The sequence below is a fragment of the Dermacentor variabilis genome, chromosome 4 (assembly GCF_050947875.1).
Source record: "Dermacentor variabilis isolate Ectoservices chromosome 4, ASM5094787v1, whole genome shotgun sequence".
Classification (NCBI taxonomy): domain Eukaryota; kingdom Metazoa; phylum Arthropoda; class Arachnida; order Ixodida; family Ixodidae; genus Dermacentor; species Dermacentor variabilis.
In genome coordinates, this window is record NC_134571.1 from 38,776,052 (window position 1) to 38,803,145 (window position 27,094).

Sequence of the window (27,094 nt, forward strand, 5' to 3'; positions counted from 1 at the left end):
TTTTGAAAGCACTTAGCCATTTCATACACGCTGGTTAGCTAGGTTCTTCACACCTCTTAGCTAAACACAGCTGTGTGCAGCCTGTGAGCACACAGAGAAGATTTGCTGCCCCTGCCTTAACTTTTTGTGGAGCTGCAAAGTTCGAGGGGTCATGCTCAATGCAAATGTACATTGATGAGGGCGCCAAGATGCTGTTACCGAAATTGCTTACAGAAATTACGACAGTACAGCATGTAATTTAACACCCACCAGAGCTTTGTGTCTTTTAATCTGATTTTTTGCGCCAAACAATTTCTAAAATATTAAGTGGTGATCTTTCAACCACCATGGGGATGCTGGGAAATATGGGAATTCAAAATGGATTTGTTGGCTTATGCACTGTTTCATAGATTCAATTCTCTGACTTTCAGTCTTGGATTTCTTTTGACCAGTTCTTGTTTTTCCCTAGCCTGGCAGCTTCATGCTATTCTCGCAAGGTTGTGCAAAATTTTGCATTTTCTGGTCTGAATCTAATGTTGTAGTGCTGCCATCATAGCAATCATTGCCTGGTGAGCAGATGAGCAGGGTTTCTGAGCAACAATTTTGCAACCTTGTGACTTCATAGCACTTTACGATGTGTGTGACTAGTGGTTGTAATAGAAAAATTTGACTAATAGAAACAGAATTTATGCAACTGCAGTGGCACCACACTTGCCATTAGCCAAACCAAGCCAATGCTTATACTTAAACCAGCAATCCTATGGTGGCTGATGCACAACAATCACAACTCCCATAGACACTAGCAACTACATTTACAAGTAAGTCGGTATAAAACTATATGCAGTACACAGCAAATGTGCACAGTCCCCCCCCCCCCCCCCCCCCCCCGTTAGTGACTTATTTCTACATAGCTACACTACAGCTTCAATACTACCGATGTCATTTAAAGGGATACTAGAGAGAGACACAAACAGTTTAGACCAATTTTCTTCAAAACGTTTTTGTTCATTTCACGGTAACAGGTTCATTACTAGAGGAGTAAATAAAGACATTTTTTTTTCATGCCTAAACTTTATTGGTGGGACATCAACGTGACGTCGTAGATTTCAGCTGCTCTTTTTTTTCCCCCCTGTATTTGGACTATTGCAAGTAATACAGTGAACTCTTACTTGAGGGAACTTCAAGAGAGGCCAAAAAATAGTTCACTTAACTAGAAGTTCACTCAACTGCATATTCACTAGAATACGGAACAGTGTGGGGCAACGGCAGATATCGAGGGGCAAAAGTATGAAATGCAATTTATGGAGTTATGTACATTAACATATATGAAGTGCATAACAGTTGCTGCCTATCTCATTTTGAAAAACCAATTTTCATTTGCACTGGTGCTTTTAAAGCGCAAGAAGTAAAGCTGTCCAGAGATTCTATAGTTTTGTGCACTTCTTTGGCACAGCTTGTTGCCGAGACCTGTAATCTTGCAACTTTCCAAGGCATCACACAGTCTCTGCTTGAGTAAAGAATTTGAATCTGCTTCTGCAATTGCATCTTCCTCATGGCACTCTTCTTCGAGATAAACATTGTAAACAATTTCCTGGTACGGTAGTTCAGCACCAGTAACGAGCTCACTGTCGCACTGCACATAGTCCTCAAATGAAGTGTTGCTTTGAAGTATTGCCAGATCATGTTCGTTCTACTGAAATATTCGCTATTCAGAAATTTGTTTAACTGAAAGATTTTTTCATAGAATGCATCGAAAAAATGCTGGGGATTTCCTAAAAGATTGTTATTCTAAAATATTCATTTAACTGACATTCATACAACTGAGAGTTTAATGTAGCTCTCAAATATATGGTCCATCTTTATCGATAAAAAATTTACTAGGCCTTGGTAGATGGTGTTTGATGTCACGGTGAAGCTTGTGCATGAGTTTCAAAGTGGCGTCACTGCTATAAAAATCTGATGGCGTAGGCTTGTCTCATCTGTGGTATATTAAGCCTCCTCTCGCAGTATAACAGTGGCCTTTTTGGTATTGTGGAAGGGTAATTTACTATTCTCTTTAGTATCCCTTTTAAGAAGGCTACATTATAGGCAACAGCAATCCCAATTTGAGCAGTAGACTGAGGCTACATTTTGAAAAGTGACAAAGGAAGTGGCAGAATTACCTTATTCTGCACAGTCGACAGATCCTCGCCACCCGTGTAGTGTGGATCAAGCACTAGGTAGTGTGCCTCACCAGTTTTGCTGTCGAAAGCTATTCCGATGATAGTGTGCGCCAGCATCCCACCTCCTGCACAGCAAAAGAGAAACGAAGAAAGAAAAAAATGTCATCTCTGCATATTCAACAAGGTCTGTAACCCAAGAAAGGCTCTGCATTGCATTGAGTGTGGCTGATAACCACTCTTACGCACAGTGTTATATCTGCACTGACGCAATCTTATGCAATGGTGCGATCTCTTTAAAGAATGCACCACTGTATCAGATTACCATGATGAGCACACATTAGTGATATCGGGCGCCTTCCACGGATCAAAAACATGCCCATGCATGTGTAAGCTACCCAGCTATTTCACTCCTTCCAATGGCAACGTCTCTCTTATCAGAGTGATTTTGTACCATCACTTCTGCATTTTCTTGTGTTCAACCTTAATACACTCCAACCTCGTTATACTGAAACGGGGTAAAACGAAGCAAATGAAATTCCACTTGAAATTCCCATAGAGATACATGTATTTAAAACCTCATTATAACGAAGTGAAAGTGTCCTGCCAATGCATATAATGAACTATATTCATCTCCAAAACCCAAAAATACCAGACCGTCGCATGCCGAGTACATCGCTTTCTGTGGAGTTCAGCACTCGTTTGCTGCGGCACGCGTTTGCTACAGATTTTCTTTTTCTCTCTTTTCTTTTTCTGCCGATGTTTGCATGTTTTCTTAAAGCAAATATTAGGAAACTGGCAATGACATGAAAGAAAATAAAGTGTACTATTTCTTCTAGTCAAAATATGAGTAAAAAGAGCTTGTTAATATTCACAGTAAATCTTTCATCAACATTCTGCATTTTGTACATTGCATTCTATTTGAAAATTGAGCATTCTTTATTGCAATGGAGAGGAATTAGTACTTAGAAGTTTAACGGTGCATGCTGACATAGATTAGCTATACAGGGTGTTTTTTTTTTTTAGCTGCAGCAAATTTTTAATATTAGAAAAATATAAATCATGGTAATGTTACGTTTACTATTAGAGTGTACGGATTGGCAGCCTCTAGGTACAGAGCAATTTGCACAATTATGCATGTAATTAGTGAAGTTATGGCAATTAACTATCTAATTATCAATAATAGGTGGCTACAGCAAATAAGTAGTTTTGGGCCCGTCCACGACACTACCTATACCAACGATTAAATTTTGAATAGCGGATCTCGTGTGGGAGCTACGCGAACAATTAGTTTCCCTTGGCAGGCTCCTTGAAACCGAAACTGTCTGGAATAATAGCGTTTGTGTCTTTGATAATGCAGCACGTCCACTCACCAATCATGACTGGAGTGCCATGTTTCTCAAAGTGTGCCAGAAGTTCACGACTCTTGGTTGGCAGTTCAGCGCCAGAGCTCACAAACATAGTTCGACATTCCACCTGTGTAAATTCATGGTTAACATGACCCACAATACTATATGAAAACTAGGGGTCTTCAAACAGCAAAACTTTCATGCATCATTTAAAATGAACAGTTTATAAAATGTGCACTTCAAATGTTAATTACTGAATATTTTTCTGCTTCTAATTTAGAAAAGAAAAGGAAAGGCAGTAGAATAAAAATGTAATTATGGGGTTTTATGTGCCAAAACCACTTTCTGATTATGAGGCACGCCGTAGTGGAGGACTCCGGAAATTTCGACTACCAGGGGTTCTTTAACGTGCACCTAAATCTAAGTACACGGGTGTTTTCGCATTTCGCCCCCATCGAAATGCGGCCCCCGCAACCTCGTGCTCAGCAGCCCAACACCATAGCCACTGAGCAACCACGGCGGATTAGAATAAAAATGTCATTCAGCATTTCTTTCAATACTATGTGCAACCATATTTGGATGTCTATATGACAGGAAAATTTATAACAAAACATGAAAGACCACCCTGAAACGGCCACTTTAAGCAGCCAATAAACTATGCATGAGCCCTTTCCTTTGACAAGCAGGCTCCAATGATCATTATTTAGTATTTGCACATATTCAGCCATGATTAAATACTGCAAGAAATAAAATATACTATTAAATTTCCAAATCAAATAATTTTGACACAAGACTAAAGTGTCCAATTCATGTTTGAAATTCTGACGGTGGTGGCGTTGGTGGTCGTGATGTTGCTACAGGTAGGCTTAGCCTCGCGGACCTAGCCGGCGATTGCTTCGCCTCAGTGTCTCTATCAGTGCCAAATATGCCACCACGAGTTGATCAATCCAGTCTACCACAGAAATGTGAGAAGAATGTGCGACACTTAAATCTGCACTATCCGCAGTCTTTCTGGGAACACTAACTCTTCGACATGTTTTCAACTTTCACACAGTACTAATGAAAACTATTGTCAGTGATCATTGTACAAATTGGCAAGTAGTAATGTGCCCAAACGTTTGTGCAATAAATCTTCTATGAACCCTTTTAATAATTGCAAAGCTAGCTTTTCTGCAAGGCAGTTTACCAAACAAATGATTTTCACAGTCATTTCTTGCAATCATCGCATATGTGCACAGTTTGCTCGTCTGATGACACAGAAAATGTAGACGTGGCTCTTATGATGAAACCCTGGAAAAGAGACAAGCCCCAGTATATACAGCCAGCACTCCGTCTTCATTTGAACAATGACTGGTGCCACCACTAGTTCATCAAATGTGCTTTGCAGAGAAGTGCACTTTCAAATTAGTTAGGCATTTTGGTGCCAAGGCGACTCGGGCTATGATACCCCAGACACAAACTGGAAAATGGCAAATTATTCTGTTACAGGTAACACCAACCAGTCTACTACGATGCTTCACAAGGACGAAAGGAGGCACTAGGAATGATTTGAGTATTTAACCAAAGCCTGCAATGTCCTCAAAACCCTTGCAATCAGATTTTTCTGATAATGCCAGATCCTGCTGCTTAGTACAATATTCAAAAACTTGTTTACAAACTTTCTAAGGCATTCAAATTTCAATCTTTATTTTTGTATTACAATGTGATGGGTCATTTTTCATAATATCAGATAGTAAGGTTTCCTATATTTCTTTGTCAAACTCCAAGAGCAACTCCCGTTTTAAAATTTGACCAGGAGTTAACTAAATGTTGACAACCAAAACTACAAATTATTTTATTTATCGTGCTTCATCACAGATTCACTGAGTCGCCCCAAAGTACTTTCCTAACACAATAATTTAGCAAAGAGGTAAAAGTAACAAGTAGCTACGCATGAATTCTGATGACTTTTGTGCATTAATCTACAAAAGTAATTATGCCTCAGCAGAGCAGAATCAGAGTTATAAAGGGACGCTAACAGCAAATTTCAAGGAAGGCTTAAGAGATATATTAACACTGCAAGGCATTCAGAGAATGTCACACTTTTAATGAGAACAAAAGCAACAAAATGATGTGGACTTAAGCAAGGTGTTGCTACTGTGAAAATACGATGCCTGCTCTCATAATATATTGTGTCCCTTATTTACATGCTAAATGTTGTCAACCACTCATTATTAAAAAGCGCATTACATTGCATTTCGAAATGAAAAGGAAGGAAGCAGTTTGACCGATTTTACTAAACTTTTCTGCTAATAATACTACTTCCCCACACCGTACAGTAGGAATGTGGCACCAGCTCTGTATAAGCCTCTGACTTGAGGCAGGTAGTAGTGCATAGTACAGTAGTGGAACAGCCACTTCACCTTCCGGCGCAGGTCTTGGTGCAGGCAAAAAAAAAAATTGGCACAGTGGCATCTGTCAAAAAATGTGCAAATGACGAAGCGGACGACTCTAATAGGCCCATACAGTTTCTCACTATAGAGTGAGAAACTCTTTGGACGTGCCTCTGCTTCCTTCTATGATGATAATGATAGTGTGCTGTCGGTTTTGATTTCAGCTTTGCTAGCTGCAAAGCATCGAGGGAAACAGGGTTTCGCTTCTATGCACGTTTTGACGCAGGCTCAGCACAACTATAGACTAAAATGCCGTTTTGGTGCGGCATGGCACAAAGGGTTGCTCTCGGCACAGTTTGGTGCAATTGGCGTAGCTTTTCCACCACTGATAGTAAAGCATTACCTCTGAGATTGCCTACACCCATTAGGATGCCTCCATAAGTAACTCTGTTCATCGCACACATTTTGAATCGTTGAGGAATTCTGTGGCCTGCTCAGGCAAAACTCTCCCCGAAACTCAGCTCTTGGCATAAACAGATTCTGTGCACTGTTCAGAAGGATAATCAAACTATCTAGATTGATTTAATGTTTGTCATTTGTGTACAATGCTTGCCCACCCGCCGTGGTTGCTCAGTGGCTATGGTGTTGGGCTGCTGAGCACGAGGTCGCGGGATCGAATCCCGGCCACGGCGGCCGCATTTCGGTGGAGTCGAAATGCGAAAACACCCGTGTGCTTAGATTTAGGTGCACGTTAAAGAACTCCAGGTGGTCGAAATATCCGGAGTCCCCCACTACGGCGTGCCTCATAATCAGAAAGTGGTTTTGGCACGTAAAACCCCATAATTTTTTTTTTTTTAACAATGCTTGCCCCGGAAATGAAAGTACTATGTTGCATGTGGCAGCTTAAAAAATCTAGTTTCATGATGAATATTTTTCTCCTTAGAAGTGAACCAAGGACAAACCACACTATGTCCTGCATGATACATCACAAGACAAAGAAACGAGAATATCAGAACTAAATAGAAAGGGCCTTGTACCAACTTCTATGGATGAATTATTAAAGGAAAGGAACACTGTGAAATGCTTACAAGTTCACATAGTTCTGTGGGCACCACCAATTACTGCAGGGCAACATACTGCAGTTCTACAACTGGCCCGGTAACAGTACTTTACTTATTGCCAATCTAAGGTGCTTAAGAGATATAAAAGCTTTTTAAGGCAGAAACAATTTAAGAACGAAATGAGGTGGCTTACGCCGAGTAGCTTGTTGAGACAGTAGCCAACCTCTTGGGAGCCAATCCACTGTTTTGAGCCAACAAATGAGGAAGGCTTGTCTCCAATGTCCACCAGTATCTAAACAGGCACAAAGAGAAGAATACATTCAAACTTCAGTATATAATGATCACGAATATGACAAGCTATCAGATATAATGAAATCACTATAGAATTCAAAAAACATTTTGCCGATGTCAGCTGTATGCTAATAACAAAGGCACAGGTCAAACCTCAATAGAGATTAGGCATGCCTGGTGTTCTGGTGCATGCCGGCAGATTGCGTGGATTGCCAGATGAGCAGAGGCATAAACGTGAGCAGCCAGAGTGGTGGCACACAGCTCAAACAGATAAATACAGAGTTAATACTGCAGTAACCAAGTGTATTCTACTTCACTGCTGGTGTTCATTTTAGGCAGTGGCACTGCTGAAAATTTACATCAGCAACAAAGTACAGCTTAGACCATCCATAACCTAATCGCTTATATGCAGGACTAGTATAATGTGAACTTTCCTCACTACTGCTTATCTTTCCATAGCACTCAATTAATATGTGGTGCTTGTCAGCGGCGTGCGGTACACACGCAGCGTGTCTGCATTGTCGCTCTTTGGCTCTTCAGTTTGTGAGCGGAAAGTAAATACCGTCACGCACTGATTGTTTTGAACAGAGACGGGGTCATAAAAATGCACGAATTATCAGGCATGCTAGAAAAACAAATTCCGACAGTAAAATCAATTTGTTGTTTTTTACAACTCCAACACCGCAGAAAAATCATTCGAGGCTGCGAGTGCGTTTCGCATTTGCCCATTATGAAGTGAAGATATTGTGCATGCGACCTTGATTCCATAACACTGTCAGTTTGTGTCAACTGTCAGTTTTTGTCAACGCTGTCAACTGTGTTCCGCAAATTCATCAGTTTGGAATGTTGTCCACACACAAACTTTCACTGCTCCTGCCAGCATGCGCACATACATACTACGAAGTTTTTCTGTATGCATTTACAGTAGTTGCTGGCTGATTGCCCACGAAAACCTACTGATTGCCCACGAACCCCGCTTAGCGCACGCTGCCATCAGTTCAGTTTGTGCATGTGATCCCACACCAGATGAACATGTCTATGGGCACGCCAAGGGTGGGCTTCCTGCGACGGCTTGCTGCCCGGAGCCCCCGCTGACTAGGCCTAACCAGCACAGTCTCATCAGGAATTGCCGGCTCAAGTTGTGGTTTGGTGCAGAGTCAATGAAATTCCTCGCAGTGATGCTGCGCCATTTGGAAAGCGGAGGAACCACCTCACCAATGAAAGTGAAGGCACATCCCAATCTTATGCTTCGATTCCCAGACATACGTGGCTGCTTGGTCTACATGTTTTGCACATGCACAGCATTTAAAACATGTTGTTTGCTTATAGTGCAGTACTGATTATAGTGTGGAAACTCACGACTTCGGCGACTTACGTTGTAAGCGGTCTATGCTGTATTGATCACTGCAATATTATTACTGCTAGTTTATCCATGTACTCAGTAATAAAATATGTATAAAACAGTACATATTAAAAATTGTGTTGCTTTATTACCTAAAAAAATTATTTGCTTGTTTGTCTTCAATATAAGTCATTCTGAAGAGTATAAATCTGCAATAAAAATGGAACCATGGGAAGATGCACTTGTCCAAAAAACATATGACCCTCGAAGGGTTAAATGAAAATACAGTTGGTTTTATCAATGCTGTCGGCACCAAAGTGCAAACCAGATGAGCTGCCTTGCACAATAGCCACAGAATTTGCGCTACCCATCTGCGAGGCGGCCAAGTGCCTTTATATGGCGTCAACGGTAAATTTCACAATAAGATTCTGCAACAAAATTTTTTGCGCATCCTGTCAATTTCGTTGTTGAGTTACAGCTCGGTTTTCGCATCTAAAACCTCAGCATTTAGGTTATGCAGTGAAATTTGAGTGCGTAGGAATTAGGAAATAAGCCGAGTTGGGCAGGCCATGTAAGGTGCAGAAAAGATAACCAATGGTATATTACAGCAACAGAGTGATTGCCAAGAGAAGAGAAACGCAGTTGGGAACAGCAGTAGTTGGGTGGTGAGATGAGATTAGTAAATCTGCATACAGGTTTGGTCGATGCAGAACACCGGGAAAGATGGACATTTCCGGAAAAGCCAACTGTTTTGAAGTGCACGTGAGATGCTAATAGAACAGCAATTTTGGAAACTGGCGAGTCTCCTGCGGCCACATAAGCCTGGCATGATGAAGGCCGAAAGCAAAGAAGGGCTCCCACCTGTTGTATTTCACGGTGGGTGGGAGTGGCGCACTCAGTGTAACCTTGCAGCTGGAACCAGGAGATGACGGTCTGCAGTGAACGGTAGGCGCAGCCCCAGCCGTTGTCATCCATCCGATCCTGTTGGTAGTGCCGGTACCTGTACTGGCCAAACACCAGCCGCACTTCACATCCTGTGCATGAAAGAAGCCGAAAACATCACTACTACATCAAACATCATCAGAAGACTGAGGTTTTGAATTCCCTTCAAATTTTCGAGATAAGCGAAATTTTGAAAGTTTGAACATTCACTTTTGCATACGTTTAATTTTTATAATTATTTTTATCAAGTTCTTCGAGCTTCAAGTATTCTATTTCTTATTTAGCCGCGATTTTTCTATTAACTTGTGCTCCTTTGCACTTCACCTCAAGCATTCAGCTAATGCCTCTACTTTATTTTCCTTTGCTAATTACTTAACAGCTCAGCATCCTTGGCCATTATTTACACTTTCATTCCTTAAAGGGACACTCAAGGTGAATATTAAGTGAAGCTAAAGTGATGGATTAGTGTTCAAGAATCTTTAAGGTGTCAATAATATAATGAACAGAGTGTTAGTAATCGAGAAACTCAGGTAAATGCAGGACACAATTAGAGACTCCCCCGGGACATTCAAGTACTTGCCCTATGACGAAGGCACTCATCATTCAAATTCTGTCACTAGTGCTTAAACACTCATAAAAACATTGTACTGCATTATAAGACGAAAGAAAATGCTACTTGTCCAGTTCTACTTCATTTTTAGAAAAAAGAACTCACCGACACTACCCTTGACAATGATGCGAGTGGTCGAAAGGTTTCATTTTCACTCGACTCTGCGCCGCCCGTGCTTTCGAGTTTGTAGTTTCGTTATTGCATAGTGCCGTGCTGGTTTTTCTGGTTCGTGAAACTCTCACAAACTGCAAATAGCAGAGGATTCCGTGTCCATGTGATGTTGGGGGATGCCTGAATGGTTCACACCACTGTAGCTCCACTGTAGCTGTAGCGGTGAATCTACCGCTACGTCTTGGTTCGGTTTCTTCATGGCTGTGAATTTGCGTTTTGTGCAAAAAATCGTACCATCGTCTGTCGAGGGTTGTTTTGCCCACTGGGGCCATCAAAGGGTGGAGATGGTGTATGCGACATCACCATTCCCCAATAAGGTGGCAGGAGATTTGAATTGACATAAAGGTATTCGGACCCTTCAGATGAAATTTTGTCATAAACTAAGTCTTTTCTTGGCAAGCATTGTGACTAGCACTACGAGGTTTCTTGAATAGTATTTAAACAGTCCACGTTGATTTAGTATTTGCCTTTAGTGTCCCTTTAATCGAACAATTAGCAGGCAACTTCACGAGTTCAATGTACACAAAATGCACCAAATGACCCTAACAATGCAAGCTGATGTAAGTCATTGGCATGTGGTTTAGACTATGCCTTTGAACTTGTCAGGCTGTAAAAAGACGACGACGACAACACTGACCGACCGACCGAGTCCTGCCTAGCAGCCACAAACTGAAAGATACAAATTAAAGTATAAGTGAAGGTTTTTCTCCCGCCGTTCAAAACGCCTGCAAACATCTTATTGCCTATGCTAAAGTCAATCTATGCCTTTTTCCATGCGTTTCAAAACACTCATTATTGGCTTCCAGCACTATGAATATGACGAATCAATTAAAACAGTATTCACCTGCTGGGGGGTTGAGGCCAACATGTACATTGCGAAGGTAAGGGTCGGATGCCAAGTCTTCAGGGAATGCATAGACATTGGACTTGCGAAATTGTGGCCTGTCCTCAGGCAGAAGGAGCAGCCGATGCAGCTGACGACGACAAGACACTGCATAGGCATACACCACAGAGACACTATAGCAATTCCCTCTAAAAACATGTGGCTCATGTTCCACATGTCTGTGTCTATTATTAACGCAGTGCTGTAGACAACAATTTGAGTAAGCCATTCAGATATTTTCCAGAGAAAGTTACGGAAGTTATGTAAAATGTGCTGCACAGTGAAACCCACTCATAATGCTCTGACAACAATGATCTAGTGGTCATAAACAAAAACATCAATTATGCTACAATTTAGAGACCCTACACAAATACAAATAAAATGGCTATTTTTCATAGTACTATCATAACTAGGGGTGTGCGAATATCGAGCAGTACATTTTGAATTGAATATCGAATGGAACCTAGAAAGAAATGCCATATATCGATTTGAATATTTTCAGCAAATTTAATGCTTACAAATTTTGGGCAAGAAAATGCAGTGCTACACATGCTCGGGAATCTCCTAGCTTAGCATAACAAGAATGTTGCAACCTATCACCAACTTAAGTACACAAGAATGAAGATATACAGTACAGTCTACACTTATTGAAGGGAAAGCCAAATTAGTATGACAGCACTAGTGCGATAAGATTGCTTCCCCTTGTTGTTGTTTTTTCTATTATGTTCAACTGCCTTTGTTTCTGTTTCTTATGTTTACTGTACTCCACTCCTGCAATAGCCCTGAATAGGGCTGCAGTATTTGAAAATAAATAAATAAATAACTAAATTACATCTCAGTTTTGGTATATGAAGATCTGGAAAACATTTTATCGGTAGAATTTTTGTTGAACAGAATCAAGTACTTTTCTTCCTCTGGAACTAATGAATTAGTGGCATTCTGTTTTAATGAATACTGATGAGGCCTCTGCGGGGGCCTCTGCAGGGGCCAACACCAGACTGCGGACAGCAAGTGCAAGCAACGATACCAAATCCCTTACGTCGTGCGGCGCAGAAGGCGCCGACGCAGAAATGCGAAGAAATCACGGCTGCAAAGCCAGCCGCAACAGCTGGATAGTAGATCATGCGATTTCAGCGTGGCAAGCGCCCCCAGAGGGGGACGTTCAACAACGCCGACACTACAACAGCGCAGCCGATCTAGAGGCCGTTCCCGCTCCAGGGGGTGCTCTCGCTCCCAAGTGCGCATTCAAGAGGGGCCAAGCCAAAGCCACAGCTGAAATCACAATCAAAGGTAACGCAGGTAGCATTGCCAAAGCATAACAAGGAAGATCCTAGAATAGCTCAGCTAGCGGAAGAAAACGCACGCCTCAAGGCGGAGATTCAGCAAATGAGGGCGGATTTCGAATCGTTTCGGAAACAAGGTTCCACTCCCCAGCTAGTCGAACAACAGCAGCAGCAGGTGCCGCAAAGTACACCGACCCCGCAAGGGAAGCAGTCGGTTCGCTCGGTCAAATGCAGGGCCCCTCCCCTTACGGAGGAGGAAAACCCGGCAGGACCCGAGTACAGTAGCATCCTATTGGGAATTAAGCAGTCGATTAGCTCTTTGCAGCTAATGGTCCAGCAACTAGCGGAAAGAATGGTAGCGCTCGCAGCAAGAGTGACGCGTATCGAAGCACACATGGCGCCTGCAGGTGCTAAACAAATCCAAGGCATCAATCATGGCGAACAACTCAACTAGAGAGCTGATAGTGTGGTAGTGGAATTGCGCCAGCTTCAAAAAGCGCTAGGCTCCGCTGCTACACTTCGTTGCCTCAGAGGCGGACAAACCGCACGTCATAATCTTATAAGAAACTTTGGGTAGCGAGGCGACCCTGCCCGGCTACCGGGTCGCCTCGTCGAAATTCAAACAGGGTAAGCACGGAGTGGCGACCCTCGTCGCGAACAAATGCTCTTTCCAGGAACGAGATTTGAAATTAGGCAATGCGAAAGCGGAGGCAACCGTGATCATACCGTGGTCAATCATACCGAACAGTTGGCTGAAAAACAGCATATTCGTAGTGAACGTGTGAAGACTGAATAGCAGACTGAATACTGAATAGCAGACTGCGAAAGAAAGTAGCGGCACTAAACCGGGAAATCGAAGCGCACTCGATCGAGCTTTCCAAGCAACAGTGGAACGAGGTGTGCGCATCGGTAGATGGACAAATGAGAACCGGGCGCAAATGGAACCTCCTAAAGCAACTGCCAAACAACAGGCAATCCAAAGGCAATCAGAGATTGGCAATCGATAGAATTTTACAAAAGCAAAAGGAGCAGGGCAAAACGGAAAGTGAGTTCCTAGAGGAGACGGCGGAGACGGCGGAGACGTATCTCCCACTGGGCCCGTCAGGCGACGGCGACATCCACAATATGCCCAGGCAGCGGTCGAAGAACTCTATGCGCCCTTCACGGAATCGGAAATTTGGGATGCCTTACAAGGCCTCAGCGGACACTCCTCTACGGGCCCGGAAGGGGTCTCAAACAAACTGTTGAGGAACCTAGACGGAAAGTCGGTCGAGAAGCTCACCGAAGAAATCAACAGAGCGTGGGAAATGGGACGAGTACCAGAGGTCTGGAAAGAGGCCTTGGTCATACTAATACCGAAACCCGGTAAACCACTTGCGGCGGACAACATGTGGCCAATATCGCTAACCTCGTGCGTAGGCAAGACGGCTGAACATGCCATACATAACCGAGTATCGCGGTACATAGAGAGAGAGGGCCTCTTCCCACATAACATGGTGGGCTTCAGACTGGACCTCTCCACACAGGAGGTAATGCTACTACTCAAGAATCATATAATTGGCGGCATGACCAGAGACACCAGGGGCATACTGGCCCTGGACCTAACGAAAGCGTTCGACACGGTCAAACACAGATTTCTAATGGAAACGATCTCGATGATGGGGCTCGGCCGGAAATTCCACTCTTACATAGGCTCCTTCCTCAGAGACAGGAAAGCCACGATCAAAATAGGACAGGCCACGTCCGATTGGTATACGCTGGGCGCGAGGGGCACCCCACAAGGTGCGGTGCTCTCCCCACTATTATTCAATGTGGCAATGAAAGGGCTCTCGGACCGCCTGACGAGAGTGACCAACGTCAATCACGCCCTGTATGCAGACGACATTATGGTGTGGTGCCTGGGAGGGTCCGACGCAGAAGTCAAGCGGGCTCTTCAAGAGGCGCTGGACACAATGGAAGAGTACCTGAAGGAAACGGGACTCCATCTGTCACCCAGCAAATCGGAACTGTTGCTGTACAGGCCCTCTAAACAAGGCATGAGGAACTTGATGCCGATCGATCAAATAACGATCAAATTACACACGAGTGCCGGCCAGCCGATTCCCAGAGTGGACACTATAAGAATCCTGGGGCTGCTAATTGAGGCTAAAGGCAGTAACACGCAAACTGTCATGAAACTCACGTCCAAAACGGAGAACATGCTCCGGCTGATCCTCAGGGTGATGAACCGCAGGGGAGGGCTCAGCGAGAGCAATCTCATCAGACTTTACCACGCCTTCCTCATGAGTGACGTAAATTACGTAGCCTCGGCGCTAAAATGGACCAAGAGAGACGCAGCCAAGATAGAGACACTGATGCGCAAGAGCATCAAAAGGGTGCTAGGTCTTCCGATCACTACAAGCACGGAGCGGCTCGATCGGTTAGGGGTCCACAATTCACTATCAGAAATCATCCAAGCGCAGACCAAGGCACAGGTCGTGCGGCTGTCAACCACCAGGGCCAGCAGACGCATCCTAGAAGAAGCAGGGATAAATGCAGAGGCACAGTGCAACGCACGCAAGGTTGCGCTCAGCGCGGCGGTCAGGGGCACTTTCAAGGTAGAACCGCTTCCGAGAAACGTCCACCCACAATTCAACGAAGGGCGCCGAAAGGCGAGGGCCCGAGCACTGCTGAAATCGACTGCCAAGTGCCCGGGACTGGCGGCATTTGTAGACACGGCCCAGTACGGGCGCAGCGACCGGTACGCGGCCGCCTCGATACGCTGGGATGGTACGATAATTAACGCAGCATCGGTCAAGGGGGTAACATCCGAAGTGGCCGAACAGGTGGCAATAGCCATGGCAATGAGGGACCCCGAACGTCCTTACGTCTACACAGATTCGCGATCGGCGGCCAGAGCATTCGCCTCGGGCTCGATATCGCGGGAAGCGGCGGCCGTCCTTGGCAGCGAGGGAGCCGCGGGTCATCACATCGTCAAATGGTTTCCAGCCCACATGGGGGCCAACGTGCACCCCGAATTTCCCAACGCACGCGAGGACTCACGCACTGCAGTGATCGTGGTGAGCGAAGTGGCGGTGAGGGAAGGGAGCACCGAGACCCGCTGCTCACCTTCAACGAAATAACAACTCACTATCAGCTGTCGAGGAGAACCTTCCCGCTCCCGCACGTTACAATGACTAGACTACAGTCATCGATATTACAAATGCTTCAGACAGGGTCGTTCCCCTCGAGAGGCAGACTGAGTCGTTATTCACCAGAAGTAGAGCCGCAATGTCCGGATTGTGGCGAATCGTACTGCTCGCTAGCGCACATGCTTTGGCAATGCTCCGCGTTAAGCGGCACTGTGTTCACTAAAGAAGAAGACTGGGTGGACGCCCTGCGAAGCGACGACCACCAGACCCAGCTCCTGGCCGTCCAGAGGGCTCACGAAAGGGCGGAGGCTCACGGGCTTCCTGTCCCAACGTGGGTGCGGCCCGCGACCCCTGCCACCACTAAACCAAGAGTGGGTGGGGAGGGGTTTCTCAGGACCCAATAAAGTTATTTCCTCCTTCTCCTCCTCCTCTAATAGTGGACTTGTGTTTTGTGGCAATCTTTTATGTATTGGAGAGAAAGTTTTTCTTTCCAATTTTTCTCCAAGGTACAGAAGGGCTACCAATGAGATTCAGTATAATAGTGAACCTGAATATTGCGGCAATTTTTGTTTATTGCAGAGAAAGCTTTGCTTTCCACTTTTTCTGCAAAATACAGAAAGGCTATCCCAACTTTATGGCAAGCGGGTTATTGTAAGGTCAATCTATGCAACAGACAAAAGGACTGTGCCGTCCAGTGACTGGATCACCACTCTGCGTTAAGCCGGTGCTGACGGTAAAGAGCAGGTAGTCTGCACCGTTTTATTGTCAAGTTCAGCGTGATTTGCCACCTGTCAAAGATACGGAAATCTGGAGGGTCATGGTAAGTTTTTGCGGCGCTAGCATGTTATTCTATTGTGTGCATCTGTTATTTTTTCCTCACAGACTACAAAGAAGCACACAAAACTCGAACTGTGATAACTCAATGTGGACAACTTTGTTGCTATCCCATGCGCTCGTTTTTGTTTGTGAGGAAGTTTGTCGGCTTTCTGAATGTCTCGCAGCTGCTGCAAATAAACCTGCGTTGATTCGGAACCAAACCGTAACTTTAGTCACCGACGCCTGATGAAAAAGCATTGATTAGGCTTAATGGCCTAGGCAGCCTGGCCGTGACGAAAATTTGCCACTGGCCAATGTGGCAAAGGGCTGTGTTGTGTCGGCAGCAGCAGGCAAGCGGGGGCCCGTGCCCAGCGAACGCGCGGCGAGCACCCGACGCAGAGAGGGAGACGCGGAGCTAGCTGCTCCTGATGAAAACCAGACTAGGAATGAGCCGGCTAGCAGCCGTTTATTACAAAAAAGACTCCACTCGCCAGATGACACCTCCTGATTGGTCCAAGCTCGTCACATGACAGAAGGGGTGTGCGCCATCTAGCTGGACTACTACAAAACATAAATGTACGATAACACGAAGATCTGGCAGGGGGAGACACTATACCACAGGCTGCAAGCCGTCGCAGAATGTTTGCTATGAATATGTTCGTACGAGTGGCTCATCAGTGATCGGTCCCCAGATCATGCATGCGGGCTAGATTAATGACTCTTGAAGTGGCATGAAGTTCATTGCCACATATCCAACACAATGTGCAAGCCAGAAGCGAACCTGTCTGATGTGGCGTTTTTCTGCGAACTGCGGTGTTCCGGCACTGTGTGTGCGATTTCCGCATCGGGCATGCTTGTTGGGGGTGCTCACAGTTACAAAGTCTGCTACTGCGGCATGCTCAGCACTTTTTTTGCACCAAAAATGAAGTGAAACGCTCGCTTGGGCAGCATTGAGCATGAGGGGGTCTGCAGCACACGCAACATGTGGCACTGCATGGGTCTCTACACTGAATATACTGAATATTCGAAGAATCAAACAGTAGATATTTGATTCACAAATCGAAATATTTGACCGTTCACTATTCAATTTGATTTGGTGATATATGAATATTCGCACACCCCTTTCATAACCATATAATCAACGATTCAAACCCACTTACAGATAAAGAATAAAAGGAAAGCCAGAAACATGCACATGTGGAATTACATAAGAGAGGCAGGCTTCCATAGTTACAGAAATGTTCAAGTGGTTCAAGATATTTGCTTTGCTAGCAAATCTCCCAAACTATGTGTAAAGAAGCAGGAGCGAGGACTTGAATAAAAAAAAGCACAGGAATTATTTTCATATGCCGCATGCAAGCAACATCCGTTAACTCATTCGTTGGAAGCGCTTCTTTCATTTCTTTTTTTGGACTTAATACACAATTTACAGGGAGGGGGGAAGCACTCACACAAGTTCTCCTGGGAGATGCCATCAGGGTAGACTATGGTGACCCAGTGACCACATTCAGCAGGCCAGTAGTGGAACGGCTGTGCACTACACATGCTGCCACCCTGTGTCAAGATGCAGTTGTTTCAGACCTTTACTGCACATAAGTGGATTTTGCTTAAGACATCATACATGACTACAAGGTTCAGTAGTTTGAATGCATGTTTTTTTTTATATATATTTGAAGTCAATAGCTGTCCAGGGTTCATTACACAGTTTTTGTGTTATTTGTGCACGCATATGCAACCAATATCACCGCCTTTGGGATTAACCTTGTGCATGCGTTGAAATGATCACATTTTCCAACACTTATCAAATGTCAATGACATCTCCCTTCAATAGTAAGGAAACTTCTCCCTTATAAACATCTCCTTTATATGACTTTTCGTTTTTAAATTTCCAAATGCTGCTAACAACATAAAAGACTGTGAAAGTGTCCATAAAATATCAAGTGTGTTCATCTTGATTGCTTAGCAACACTAGCTAACTATCAACATGTGAAATCTATTTCAACCAATAATAATAATAATAATATATGGGGTTTTACGTGCCAAAACCACTTTCTGATTATGAGGCACGCCGTAGTGGGGGACTCCGGAAATTTTGACCACCTGGGGTTCTTTAACGTGCACCTAAATCTAAGTACACGGGTGTTTTCGCATTTCGCCCCCATCGAAGTGCGGCCGCCGTGGCCGGGATTCGATCCCGCGACCTCGTGCTCAGCAGCCTAACACCATAGCCACTGAGCAACCACGGCGGGTTTTCAACCAAGCTATCAACATACCCATGACCCTTTATCATGGCAAATGAACAGTGTTTTCAGTAGATATTAACTCTCAATCTGTAGTGAACAGAGTTAGGCCGACACTGCCTACAGGAAAATGGCTTGAATTTAAATCTGATGTCAGCTAGCTACCAAGCAGATAATGAGAAATATGATGCGACTGTGCTGGATGATGTGTTTTTTTTTTCTTTCTTTGTTTGTGGTGGGGTACAGCAGCTTTTGAAGAGATTTATGGCCATGACTGTACAATTTGAAGGATTGGTCAGAATTTAAGTTTATCCTGGGAAATATCGGGCGAGCTTGCAGGTATGCTACAGTTTGAAAGTTTCGTCCCATTTCCCCCTTCCACTGTGCTGCATCGTGTTGTGCTCCCTTTATCTGCTATCATTGCACATTGCCAAAATAGGCTGGCTTTCCTGCACAGCTTAGTCTTCTAGTGGGTGAGCTCTCTGTATTTGACTGTCGAAACTAAGAGGAGAGAACCTTACATTGTAAAATTTGTTACGAAATGTTTGACTGCCAACGTCACGTTTGCCACTGCACTGTGGCGCATGCATTGGTAGAACTGAAGAGAGTTGACGCATGAGAAATTTACGTGCACTGAGGTGTACATCTATAGGATAGCTTGAGATATAACATGAGATGCTTCAGTGGAAAAAAATGGATAGTATAGGTAATCAATCAATCAATCAATCAATCAATCAATCAATCAATCAATCAATCAATTACCATGCCCGAGAACAACCCTAAGGTCTGAGTGCTGGCACATGCACACATTAGACCCCCACCCCCCCAAAAAATCTGCAGGGGAATATAAATTTCCTAAAATACAACAAATAAAAAGAACAACTGCGAAAACAAGAGTGTATGTACAGCTAAGCACAAGTACAAATGAAAAAGAAGGAGAAAGGCAGTTGAACACTGCATGAAACAATGACACAATAAGGCAAAGGTCTGAAAATAATGATGACAGTGAGTTATGAAAAAATATAAAGATAATGAAAACAAGTGTTATAGAGAATCAGTATTCTGTGGACGGTTGGGTGTTGGTGATGACAGGCAGGAACATGGAAAGGTCCATGTTCTCTGGTGATCTTGCACGGAATATACGAAACATGATACACATGAGAAGTTTGAGGCAGGCGGGGATACCGTGAATGAATTTGAAAAGAAACAGAAGGTCAGTGCAATTATGTCGGCAGCAAAGTGAGGGCAATAACAATAATCCAATAGCGCTAGAAGAAGGTCCAGCATCCGTGTTAGCAAAGCAGTGATGATATATGCTTGAAAACTTTTCTGTGCCCGACATACAATGTTACTGCTAGATCTAGAAAAGCCATTCCAGACAATAGACGCATATAGTATTCAATTCGAAGTACACACATGGGCGTGCACAACTTGCGGAATAGTATAGAAGACTTGAATTTCCTTCAATAGACTGCAAACAAAGCCCAGAGAAGTAGAAAAAGAAAACAGGTCCGACTGCATGGTGTGACAGTTGTCAACAGTGTGAATTTTCTTAAAAATTGATGTCATCGGCATATAGAAGAAAAGAAGAGTTCCGAATAGCAGGAAGAACATCATTAATAAAAATTTTAAAGAGGAGTGGTCCTAATACTGGTCCTTAAGGGACACTGCTAGTTGCCATGTAAAAAGACACCTAACCATTGACGTTAGCATAACATGATCTATCAAGATGATAACTGTGCAAAAGATTGGTAACTAACGAGTCCACACCAAAGTATGCAAGCTTGATCAGAGGCAGTGAGTGGTTCACTACATCAAAAGCCTCGCTGAGGTTGCAGGAAATGGTGTCAACTTGCCCCTTTGAATTACCGTGTCATGGAATTCGAGATTTGCGATAGTGGAATGGCCAGTGAGAAATTTATGCCAATTTGAAATCAATTAGTTCTTCACAGGAAAGGACAACATGGACTTAAGTACAGGAAAAACATGAGCAGTTTTCCACATGTGAAGGAAAGTGAAAGTGCTGAAAGAGTTATTAAATACTGGGGCAAATATACTGCCATAAGCTTTTAAGATTGTGGAGGGGATGCCATCAGGGCCGCAGGATAGGGAAGGCTTCAAGCATTTAAGGCATTCTTGGATGAGCTTTTCATAAAACAACACAGCACTAGATGTAGGAACAGTTATGTGCTGCTCACTGACACCAGCGTTGAAACCGGAAGCTTTACGTAAGGATAAGAAATGGGCAACAAAACATTCCAACTACTTGGACTTCTACTCCGCTAGAGTCGAGAAGGTGAAAACAGTCTACACATTTATTAGAGCGCTTGCGGATATAGGTACTTCCAAAATTCTGCCAGTCAGTCGGAGGTGCTCTTTTCCAAGAATGCAATATATGAGTTGTGATCCCACTTATAGAGGCATTTGCAGAACAAGAAAAAAGCAGAATTCATCTCCCCACTCATTAGGCACAGGACTTCCAGATGTTAATTGCACGCGATCTTTATGCTTTGGGGCACTCATAAGTTCAGAAGAGAGCCAGTGCGGATATTTAGAGCATTTAGGGCTGTACTGGGGAATGTATTTACGCATACTGCTCAAAACAAGCTCGGTGAACAGACCTACTTGGTCATCAACATTGCTTTTGTCTGTAAACAGTGACCAATCAGTGGTGGACTAATAAATCATATAAACCAACATAATCTCCGCATTTGGAAGCAAGAGGATTCATTTACGCCACTGGACGAGCTCTGCCTCAGGGCAGACAAAGACGCAGTTATCTTTAATGATGGATGAAACTTAATGCACAAGGGACATGTCAGAATGAAAAACATCTAAAACTTGAACATTCGAGATACAAAGGTCTAAGACGTTGTCACAGGTATTGGCAATCAAGTTATGCTGCTGAAGGGAACAGAAGGCCAGAAGGTCTAATACAGGCTGCATTTATTTTCTATGTAATGATTGTAATGAGAATATCTAAGCGTGTTCCAATCAATTCCAAGTGTATTCAATCATTAAGAAGGATTACTCTGTGCTTGCTACAGGAGGATATTACACTTTTAATAGAAGAAATGACCTCCTCAAACAAGACAGAGGAAATATTTGGCTCTGCATTGAAAGATCCAATTAACAATTTTTCGCAGTGCACTAGACCGACTTCTAGCCAAATCTACTACTGTACAATTTCTATGTCATTGCGCCGAACACATCTCAGTGAATCGTCAACAGCAATCTACTGTATGCCACCACCTTTTTGTTGACATCCACTGAAGTCCTGATCACTGCAGAATACATTGTAATGCAGTGGAAATTAAAGAGGAAATTTCACTGCAGAACCAAGATTCGGAAATCACAAAAATAGTAAAAAGAAGATGAAATGATACTGCAGAAAAATTAATGTGCTTTGGTGTGGTCTACGAGCCTCACGGTAAAAATGTCCAGATTACATGCCAGTTTGATTCTTGGGGGCTATAAGAATGATACAGTTGAATCTCGATAATGTGAACTCGAACGGGCCCGAAAATTTGTTCGAATTAAAGGAGGCTGACTGAATGGAGGACTTACCTGCAGCATGTGCACTGAGATAGCACATGAGTGGGAAGTTCCGGAAGATTTGTTCACATGTATTTACAAATACAGTCAGTTATTAGGTGTATCAGTGCTCATACTGTGATAGGAGGCGGCGGGTGCACGCGTGCATAATTAAAGGAAACATATGTCCTGTGACAATTGCCCCTTCAAACTACTGATATGCTTCACTGCGTAAATTTGCTGCATTGGAGCGAAGTTGACTTTCAGGAACCGGCATTATGCAATGCGCTGTGCTTTCCGCGCTCCAAACACATTGGCGAAGATTACAAAGGCGGAGTCTGCGCCATTGCTAACAGCGGCGAATTGTTTCAATGAAAACACGGCAATGAACAGCAAGAGGCTTGGTAGCGAACGTCGAAGTAGCTAGGCCTAGTGTGGCCGCGGTGCGGCTACGGCTGCCAGTGGATCTGCATGCGAGAGCAACTGCTCGAGGCGGCGCGATAATCAATATGGCGGTGATAGTGGCTACAAATAATGCCGTTTCAGACCCGCGGTCATGGCAAAAGGTCCGGAAAGTCGAACGTTTTTTGCGTCCGAAATTTCAAACATTCTATACATTGATTCGTCGCCTACAAGTCATACCCCATGCAAGCGACGATATTGAGCGACGTCTCTCAGTGTTGCCGGTATGAGAACAGCAAATACGCATCGAAATTAGCATGACGCGTCCTTTATTAAGTTGATGTATTTTACTGTAAAAAGCAGCATAAAATATTTCTGAAGGTCTTGCAGTAGGTTCTTATCTTTTCCCATATAAAAATTCAATTGTTTGCTCGTTCTGTGTGGCAATCGGTAGTCCTTGAGCGATGTACATCTAGTTCAGGCTTCGCGCTATTACCTAGTCGCTCATAGCACTTCTGGGTGACGAGCGATGAATTCTAGGTTTCCAGAACCAAGCAATCGAGCGACAAGATCGTGCGATCTGTTCAAGTGACGGCCCGTTTCGTTGCTCAACGCCATCACTTGTCGCCATTGCACACAAAATCGTTCTCGTGGGGTTTAGCCTTAACCCATTACGAACAGAAGTAATCGGTGATGCGCGCCTGCACACGCCTAAGCACAAATTTCCGCCACTGCTTTTTTTTTTTCTTCGTGCGCGGCATTGAGATGTCTTCTCTAAGCTGTTCCTCTATGGTGGGGTCAGAGGAATGCTAGTTGGAGGCACCGCTACGTGATTTGGCGGGCTGCTGAGAGCATTGTCGGAGCGCAGTATGTTGAAATTAACCATCGCAAATGCTTGTGCGTTCGAATCACTGGGCGTTTTCACCCACTGAAATACACATGACTTTGGTGGGACCGTGGCGTCAGTTTGAACAAACCGAAAGTTTGAATTAAGTGTGTTCGAATTAATGAGATTCAACTGTAATAATAATAATTATAATTATTATTATGATTGTTGTTGTTTTGTGGTTGTCATTATTATTATTATTAATACAGTCCAATTGCCCCAGCACCTCACCTTAGAAAAGCGTGCAATGCAGCACACCAATTGGTCCACCTGGTTGGCCAACTCTTGGGCCAGCAGGTCGACAATGTCGAGGACAGGATCGTCCACTCCCACAGTGGCCACAACATCTAAAGGCAGCACCACTGAGCCACTCTGAAACACCCCTGGTAAAGCGCATTACAAAGTTCACTGAGAAAGCCATACACTGTAGTAGTATGATAAGACGCCAACAAACACGGACACCAAGGACAACATAGGGGAAATTACTTGTGCTTAATAAATGAAATAAAGAAACGATAAATTAATGGAAATGAAAGTGGATGAAAAAACAACTTGCCGCAGGTGGGGACCGAACCCACAACCTTCACATTTTGCATGCGATGCTCTGCCAATTGAGCTACCGTGATGCCGTTTCCCCATCCACTTTCATAGGTATCTATGTTTCCTAGTAGAACCCTGGGAGTTTTAACCAGCGCCACCTCTCACAGAACTTGGCAGCGGACGTGGAACGTCCTTTCTGCCGCAGGCGTCACGAGAATGTGATCTTTTTGGGTGAAGGCGACTGGTCAATAAACCCACACATGCTACCTGAAGGCATCAATGTTGCCGGATTCGAGACCCTCATTATGTAATAAACGAGACTGAAGGGGATTAACCAAGGAGCCCGATTTTTATTAGTCATATCATAAGACTCCAACAAACACAGACACCAAGGACAACATAGGGGAAATTACTTGTGCTTAATAAATGATATAAGAAATGATAAATTAATGGAAATAAAAGTGGATGAAAAAACAACTTGCCGCAGGTGGGGACCGAACCCACAACCAGCATCTGCAAATCACATTTCTCTCCTTTCGTTTCTCATAATGGAGGCGAGAGATTATGTCACATTTTTATCACCAGTCCCACCTCTTTTGTTTTCTCTCTCGATTTCTGCTTTTTTGCTCCTTCAGTCACTGTTTTGCATGGCAAGTTTCATGTAAATCTCTGCATTGCTGCTGGCTGTTTATGCACTGCAGATGTGAACATTTGAAGACCCCGTGACATCATCTTTTCTGGCGAGGGGCCTGGCTGCTTTGAGCACAAGTCAGCACTGGGCTTTTATTTGAATTTTCAGCTCCTCTCTCAATGTTTTGCAAACCTGATTGTTGCAGTGCAAACCAGGCACCAGGCTTGGTTGTTGTGTGATGCCCAAACCAGTTGAGACCATATAAAGACCATGTGCACATCGTCTTGAGCATTTCCACCAACTTCACTTTATTCTGGCACTTTGCCGGTACTCTTGTGTCATTTGAAATTTGTGAGGATATTGTCACCTTATAGCAAAACTGCCGAAAATGTGAATTAGGAACCTAACTTTTTATTGGGCGGACTTGTGCCCAGAAAGACAAGCAACAGCAGAATTACAAAAATAACAGTGAGAACAGCTGTCAGTGGTCAAATCTGACCTGATGGTTCAATTCCATCAGCTTTTTACACAAGTATCACTGTACATTCCGGAGGAATCACTGGTACTCGTGTACATTGTCAAATGTACGCAAGCACGAGTGAGACTGTTCGAGAATGTACAACACTATTCACATTCCGCATGCTACGTTATTAGACAAGACTTACACTATAGAATTGGCGACAACATTCAAAAAATTTCGCATGCTCTAGGCAGGTCTCAGGCCAGCAATAACTTGATAACAGTGATAATCAAGTCTAAAATGGTCACCGATAAATAAATATTAAATTATGGGGTTTTACATGCCAAACCAGCCTGATTATGAGGCACGCTGTAGTGGGGTACTCGAAATTCGTATCACCTGGAGTTCTTTAATGTGCACCTAAATTTGACTACCATATTCAAAAATGCATCTTAACTTGAAGCCCACACTTGACTTGATTTAAATGACGCCTGTCGTGAATGCACCATGGGAAACGCAATGGCCGTCTTGGGCGCGTTCACATCAGGCGTCATTTATATCAAGTCAAGCATGGGCTTCAAGTTAAGATGCATTTCTGAATACAGGGGTAAGTACACGGGTGTTATCGCATTTTGTCCCCATCGGAATGTGGCTGCCATGGCCGGGATTTGATGGTCACCAATAAAAAGCAGAACAACACATAAGTGACGATATAGACAAATATATTTCACAAAATAGTGTTCTAAGTACTGTTGCCAATCTGCATCAATCATTACAACCAATTTTACTATGCAACATCAGTCATTACAATTAGCACCTTGTAATGGTTACCATATATGCCATTTATACACGTTACAGACGTTTCCATCTGGGAGAGCTAGAACCTCCTCTCAGGACTGTGGCATGGGAGCACACAGGCACTTGCAGAAGCTTCTGCAATGCTTTTAAGTGGGGGTTCATGCACAATTAGCACAGCCCAGAGGGTGTTCTCATTGAAAAGGTCTAGAGGCTGGGCTATAAGATGCTGCTAATGGGAATGTTCATAGATTACACCAACTACATAGACCTTAACATTTGAATGACAAACCCAAGACTATAAGCTGACCTACTTTGTTCCAATAAAACCATGGAAGACATATTACTGATACAAAGTCACTTGCAGCTTACTTCTCTGGTAATGGATGACAGGTGTGCAGGATTTTCCACATGCATCCACTGCAGCTTCTCCTGTACACTGCACCATAACGGCAAAGCTAAGGATCCCCTGGAAAAAGAAAAGCAAGCCACACTGTTCACAAGCATATTTACATCACTCTGAGTCGCATGCACGTGCCTCATTTAGTATTCTCTTTGAAGAATGCTTTCAAGTGATACTAATAGGAATATGTAGATACACAGATGAGATGATGTGGAGTAGTTTACATCATTTGTCTCCTTTTCTGTGTTTGTATGTTGAAACCAAACAAGAGCTCTAGTAAATTCAGCAAAGCGTGCCAACCTCCCAAATAGCATGTATGGCCAGAGTAGCAAGAACATCGCAGTGGTCAACACAGCGCAGTTCCAGAAGCTTATCACACAATTTTTCTTTCTGTGTTTGGGCACCGATTGCTCTGTTAAAATAAAATTCTGTCATCTGTGGCTACCTTCAAACTTGGGAAAAGACGGGGATGGAAATGTTAAGGTCATTAGTCCCGCCTTGACGAAGATAAGTCCACTTGTCGAAACGTTGGCTCCTGCATTTACCTTGTTCACGTTTTGCTCATTACCTTCAAACTTGTGGTTTGTTAGTATCAGTACATGTCTTCCACTATATGTTGCCTTTAAAATGTTTTGCATTGTTTTTCTAACATTCTTCCCCAAGATGAAGTGGCACACTGCACATTACGACTTTTGCTTCACACATTCTTCTTTTGCAGCTATGCAATTTTGCAGGTAATGCATGTGGTACCTCACACAGGTGGACCCTCCTTGAGAAGGCTACTGACTTCACAAAGATTGATGTCCCCTTGGTA

General features: G+C 43.7%; 1 protein-coding gene across 1 annotated transcript in view; it reads right to left on the minus strand.

Annotated features, from left to right (window-relative positions):
* Positions 1–27,094, minus strand: part of Ufsp2 (UFM1 specific peptidase 2) — a 39,938-nt gene that overhangs the window by 180 nt on the left and 12,664 nt on the right. The window contains exons 5-12 of the mRNA XM_075688709.1: positions 26,250–26,346; positions 23,683–23,834; positions 17,841–17,943; positions 11,121–11,267; positions 9,415–9,587; positions 7,114–7,212; positions 3,512–3,614; positions 2,142–2,266 (exon numbers count right to left, since the gene is read on the minus strand). Coding sequence (XP_075544824.1) covers positions 2,142–2,266; positions 3,512–3,614; positions 7,114–7,212; positions 9,415–9,587; positions 11,121–11,267; positions 17,841–17,943; positions 23,683–23,834; positions 26,250–26,346 — 999 coding nt within the window. The remainder of the gene's footprint in view (positions 1–2,141; positions 2,267–3,511; positions 3,615–7,113; positions 7,213–9,414; positions 9,588–11,120; positions 11,268–17,840; positions 17,944–23,682; positions 23,835–26,249; positions 26,347–27,094) is intronic.